Below are 6544 nucleotides of genomic sequence, written 5' to 3'. Positions count from 1 at the left end.
AAAGTAGCTTTTGGAAGGAGTACAGAAAAAAATGATCCATATTGAATTAGCTGACAAGTTTACTAAGACCGTCCAAGCTTAGCATGTGGCAAGTTGAACATGGTTTTGTTCATGCAGTTTGACTATTAGAGAGTGTAAACATTTTGTTCAAAAGTGACATTTCTTTGGTGAATGTGGAAAGAAATTGAAGAGGAATCCTTCCATTAGAAAAATAATTTTTATTTTTTGATAATCATCGTGTCCAGGCCAGCTTTCACGCACCTTGACTAATTCCATGGAATACCTTCCACCTCCCACCAACAACAGGTATCTCTGTCCACCAAGCCTAGGACAGATGGGAAGAAATCATGTGTTTTTGTCTCTGCTAAAATTCGAACCTGATAACTCATGGTTCTCAACCCACTTCACTAGGCCACACCTTTGAGTGCATTAGAAAAAAAGAAAATTATTAAGGAACAACTGTCTGCAAAACAATGAGAGAGTCAGTAGTCTGTTAGGTACTTGGTAGTGGGAATTACATCATTTTCCGTAACGGAAATGTCTCCAATAGTTTATCGAATAGCAATTGGAAAAGGCAATACTTCTTCATGCAAAAACCAAATGAAGAAAATAATGAAAATGAACGATACTCTATTTTTCAGGAATTGAATCATTTGCCACTCTTTTCGTAATAAAATCTTGAAAATAGCAACGCATTGCCAGGTTCCAATTGGATGATGAACTATAGATTGTTAGAGGACCTTTTGAATGAGCTCTATTAAGGAACTTGAAGATTTGTAGTTCTTGAGCCAAGGGGTATCTAACTGTGTTTTGGCGTAGCCCTTGTAATCCAATTCTTTAGTAATGTATGGAAACTGATTGGTACATTTGTTCATTTTTAAGCTTTTTCTGTAATTAGCTGACTGTGAATAGGCATAGATGAGATCTTTGTGACTCATTTTGTTCAGAATTTCTGTTGGCTCCTTAAAACATTAGACTTCTGCCAGACTGCTACGTTTAAGCTTTCTGCTATTGCATATATACTCGTTGGCCTAAAAATGCAGGATGATTCTCTTCAGCAACATCCATAATTGCACCACTGACATGATTTGGATATTATAGTTTTCACATATTTTTTCTGCTTTGGAAATAATACTTTCTGCAGGATTAAGATACTAAAGAAATATGATAAACGTACTGATGCTCTTATTCACTTGGCTGTCATCCAAAAGGTGCTAGAGGAACCATTTTTCAAATCTGATGTACTGAATAAGCTAGTGAAGGAGTGTAAGACCATGCTTAGTAGCCTTCTGTCCCAAAATGAGCCATCGAAAGCACCAGAAGGAGAAGGAAGTAGTGGAGGAGGTAGTAGTGAAGGAGTTACTGGAGGAAGTAGTAGCAGAGTTGAAGAACTTGCAAAGACGAAAAATCCATCAAAAGCAGTACCAGGAGAGGAAGGAAGTAGTGTAAGAGTAACCAGTGTAGCTGAAGATCTTTCAGAGATTCAAAACCCTTGTAATAAAACACCAGGAGGGGAAAGAAGTAGCGGAGTCAAAGATGCAGAAGAATTAGTGGAGATGGATAACATGGGAAGTATGTACTTGAAGGTTACAAAATCAGCACTGAAAGTCTTGCAGGAAATGAGAAGTGGAAGTTCAACTGTCAGCTTGTTCTCTTTAACGCCAATGCATAAGGTCTAAAGGAATGTTCCAGTCCTAGGACAAGCAACTGAATAGCATTCTCTGTCATCTGTGACATGCTCTACATATTGGTGTGTTTTACCTTTCTCCAATGAAGTAATAAGTCCAATTGATGTGATTACGTCCTCAGGTCTAAAATATTGTTTAGATTTAGAGCGTATCCTGTATAGTTAGATGTTCCTGATCAACTGTTTTTGGCTCTAGGACTTGTCAAGTTTGCTAAGGTGGTTTTCGTATAGGTACTTTATTATTTCTTATTGATATGTGGAGGCAGAATTTGATACCAAGACACTGTAACTTGGGAAATCTTGAGCGAACCGTAAAGGCCTCACTTTAATTTTATATGGCAGGGGAAATTAGATTCATGAAGTTAAGGTGGATTTTTCAGTTTTAAAATTCTAAACATTTACAAGTAACTTATAGTAATACCAGAGAATATTATATAAGATAAAAGATGATTAAAAATTATCACAACAGTATAGGGAAGAAAAAAAAAATAAAGTGGTTGCCCCGACCTCTAGGCTCCAGAAATCACAATCACCACTTTCTAGTTGTAAAACATGATGATCCAAGATGTTAAAAGGGATCAGATACCACCAGGGCCGACTCTACAAGATTGGAGGCCTAAAGCCAAACCTTAAAGAGGGTTCTTAATATATATATTTTTTAAAAATAATAATAATAATCATGTATATATTTATATGAAATCTATTTTTATAGCCTTTTTAGATGTGAAGTCATTAAATACTGTTTTCTAATCGATTTGTTTTAGTAATTCCTTTTCAATTGATAATATTGCTAATGCATTCAATCTCACGTTGTTGATCTTAGATAAGATTTTATCAAGTTTAGTTTCAAAAAACTTTTTTCGGCCGAGACAATAGTTACAGTAATTCTTAACATTATTCAATAAGCAATATATGCATTAGGACAAGTATCAAGTCTTTTTATTTGATTGAGTATTTCCATTAAATCATTATCTTCTACTTGTATTATTTCTCTTAATAATAACTAGAACGAGAATATATATACTTACTAACTAAGAATATCAACAATAACAAAAGTTCAAGAAAAATTGTAAAATAAAGTTAGAATAATAATTATGGCTCACGAATTTGATAAGTTGATAAAACAATATTGAAATAGTGCTGCGTTCCTTCAATATAATGATTGTTTGTTGCACTTCTTAATATTTTGAAGAAGACACTCACAAGCAAATTATGTTCTTTTTTAACTTGCAAGCAACAATAAATCATTTTTTTTAGGAGAGAGTTCAATATTGAGAATAAAAATAATAAAATAGAGAATAAAAAAGATGAGTATAAGGTAAATAATAATATAAGGTCAATTTTTTAGGAGATAAATAAGGAAACACAATTTTCCACAAAGAAAATTATTTTCAAAAAATGTTTCATTCCCTTAGAAAAGTGAGGAAAACTCACAATTATTTTGTTCTTTTTTATACTTCTTACATGTTTTTTTTAATTTAAAAATACATATAAATTTAAGTAATATGTATAAGTATTTTTTAAAAATTGGGGGCCTCAAAAAATATGGGGGCCCAAGCGATGACTTTAGTGGCCTAGTGGTTAAGACGGCCATGGATACCCCTAAAATCAAATCGCATTGATGGAAATTGTCAAGACGTAATTTGTTTGGCTAAGTTTTTGGGAAGTCAAAAATGATTGTTTTTTTCGGAACTTTAGGCCGTAAGGGTCATTTGGTTACTAGCTAGATTTGTGCAAATATTAGTAATATGGAGATTATTTATATAAATTTTAGTTATTCATGTATTTGTTATCACATTTTCTACACTATATATCTACGCTCTATGTTAATTACTAATACATGATTTAGTTATTTATATATTAGCTAGTCATCAAATTTTCTATCCTACATAAAATAATAATTAATTTTTACATGTATTAATTATAATATATGTGAGATTGTAAATTGGTAATCAAATTGCTGAATATTATATATAGCAACTAAAATGCTACAATGCATAGTCCTCACTAGTGGTAGAAAACTTTAGAGATGGTTTTCGAATAACTTGTAAAATAAGAAAGAATATTCACGAGATATATATATATATATAGATAGCATTCCATAATTCTTTATTAACACATCATATTCCTATAGTTAAGCCAATCATGTCCTATATGTTTCTCCTAATGCAAGATAAGAATATTCATGCAATGAGTACTGTCTATTTTATTCTTTACGATCAGACGATGTTCACTTTCCCAAATCTGTCTATGAGCTTACAAGGCAACGGAATATATGCTTCAAGTTCAGACGCTTAATCTTTTATAATTCAGATCACTTAAAAGATATATTAATATTAAAAGAAGCGTGTGTTAAATAAAATAAGATTTATAGAGTACCGAGAAATATTGTTTGTGAAAAGTGGGATTAACAAAATAATAAATACAATTAATTATGGAAAAATTATGCGGATAAGTCAATATATACTAGTTAATATAAACATAACTATAATTTGAATTAATTACTGCTCGCAACTTAATTTTAGCTGTAATTATGTGCGCCTTTCTCCTCTCTCCTCTCTTCCTGTCTCTCGCCTCTCTCTTTTTTTATACATATACAACTACAAAATTATACAAATACAATTCACCTCTCTCCATTTCCTGCCCTCTCTTGCTTGCCTTTCTCCTCCCTCTCCCAATGTCGCTCGCCTCTTTTCTCCCTCTCCCAATCTCCCTTGCTAGATATACAAATACATATGTATACTAGTTATATATATACAATTATGTGACATATATACATAAACAATTCGATAGATATATATATACAATTCGTCTCTCTCCACTCTCTGTCCTCTCTCACTTAGCTCTCTCTTCCCTCTAATATGTACCTACGAATCGTAAATAGCTATAAAGCCTAATTAAAATTATTTTAGTGGCTATTTGTGAAAGCTCCTCTTGAAACTAAAGATGTATTATATATAGAAGTTTAAGAGAGAAAAAAATATAGATTTTGAATCTAACTTAACCTAAAATGTTAAAAGAAGATTATTACATATCCCTTTTTCATGTAAACACAATTATCCATATTTGAATAGCATAATAAAGTTATTCCAGAAAAAAGTAAAAGAAGAGGCATATATATTCATTGGATAATATGACAACTCTGAGATCTCTTGAGTTGCATTGAAGAAATCTAAAGCTTCTTTGAAAAGAACAAGACATCTCTATCATCCTAACCTTTAACTTCTTTTACTACCTAATGGAACAATAATTTTAAAGCTAGCAAAAAAGTAGCTTATCACGACATACCTTCTTCTCTATATAATATAATTAGTTGTTGTGAGTATTGGCCGTTTTCATTAACAACTTGTTCATAATGGCAACTCCCACAAAGACGAGGCGTTTAAGCCCTGTAAGGTGCATAGCCCTTATAGTGTTAACCATTATTGTGATTGTAGGGCTAACAATACTTGTGATTTGGCTGTCGGTGAAGCCACGACGACCAATTTACTCAATTGAAAATGCATCACTCCACAATTACAACATGACAAAAAATGAGCATTTGTATGGAAATTTCAACTTCACGTTAAAGGCTTACAATCCAAATAGCAGGGTATCCATTTATTATGACAGCATTGAAGTGAAGCTGTTTTACAATTCTTTACAGATTGCATTCAACAATGCGGAAACATTCTTTCAGCCTCATCGTAACGTGACTTATTTGGACCTTTTCCTTTCAGCCAAGGACGTTGCATTATACGGAGACATTGCTCGTGATTTGAAGACGGAGAGGACATCAGGAGCTGTGGAAGTGGAGATTAAAGTTAGAGCTAAGATAAGGTTCAAAGTTGGAATTTGGAAATCAAGTCATAGGAAGCTGAAGCTATCCTGTAGCCCTAGGGTGCCTGCTTCTTCAACCAAGAGTTCACAGATATCCCCTTGTGACTTGGATTTATAAGTTCATCTCAATTATTAATGTTTCTTATTTTTTATTATTTATGAATTGTTGTAATACATTTTTTCATTTTCCTTTATTGAGCTAAGATTTCAATGAGTGGCAAGTATAATTGTTTGAAATTCATTTATTACATAAAAAAATCCCATCCCTTCGTCATCCAAGGCTTCAACCATCCCCATGAACACCCCAAGCTCACCATCCCCAATCCATTCATTTATAATTAACTCCAGGGTGACAATTTCAATCCATATTAATGAAATGGTTCATTTTATCCATATTTAATGACTTGGATGAGTCATATTTTAATTCGGTAAATATGGGCTTCAAACTATTTTAAGAGTCTCTACAAATATGATCAAATTGGTAAAATATGGATATCCATATTGACCCATAATATATCACTTAGTTTTCACGTCTACACAAAATTCTTAATTGTGCTAAAATACAAAAAAATTAATATTAACTTTTAATTTTCAAAAACATTAATTTATTTTTAAAAAAATTTGTAGTGTGGCGGGGCTGAGCTTGGGGGGGGGGGGGGNATGCGTGTGGAGGCAGAAGTGGGGTAGGGGTGGTGGTGGTGGTGGTGGGGGGGTAAATTTTCTTGTTTTTTTTAAAAACAAATTCTTTTTTATGGAAAACATAAAAAATTTGGGGTAGGTTGGTGGAAGGTGGGGGCGGGGTGTGGAACTGTCCGGGGGAGGGGGTAATTTTTTTTTTTAAAACATAATTTGTTTTTTGGAAAACAAAAAAAAATTAGGGGTAGGTTGGTGGAAGGTGGGGGTGTGGGGGGGAGGGAGGGGATAATTTTTTTTTCTTGGAAAACAAAAAAATTTAGGGGTAGGTTGGTGGAAGTTGTGGGGGTGGGGGAGTGGGGGGTGGGGGTGAGATTGGGGTGTGATGAGTCCGAGGTTTGGACT

At 33.3% G+C, this 6544-nt stretch overlaps 2 protein-coding genes across 2 annotated transcripts; both read left to right on the top strand.

Moving 5' to 3' along the window:
- Positions 1–537: 537 nt before the first annotated feature.
- On the top strand, positions 538–1679 carry LOC125873804 (SPX domain-containing protein 2-like). Its single transcript, XM_049554654.1, has 4 exons — positions 538–574; positions 913–1057; positions 1145–1344; positions 1510–1679. Exons 1-4 carry the CDS (start codon positions 538–540, stop codon positions 1677–1679), a joined length of 552 nt encoding a protein of 183 aa, XP_049410611.1.
- A 3281-nt stretch (positions 1680–4960) lies between these two features.
- On the top strand, positions 4961–5720 carry LOC125874892 (uncharacterized protein At1g08160-like). Its single transcript, XM_049555937.1, has one exon. It carries the CDS (start codon positions 5043–5045, stop codon positions 5622–5624), a length of 582 nt encoding a protein of 193 aa, XP_049411894.1. The 5' UTR covers positions 4961–5042; the 3' UTR covers positions 5625–5720.
- Positions 5721–6544: the final 824 nt, after the last annotated feature.

This window comes from Solanum stenotomum, chromosome 8, assembly GCF_019186545.1.
Source record: "Solanum stenotomum isolate F172 chromosome 8, ASM1918654v1, whole genome shotgun sequence".
NCBI classification, from domain to species: Eukaryota; Viridiplantae; Streptophyta; class Magnoliopsida; order Solanales; family Solanaceae; genus Solanum; species Solanum stenotomum.
Note: the sequence above shows the minus strand (reverse complement) of the source record. Positions and strands in the feature narration are given on the sequence as shown.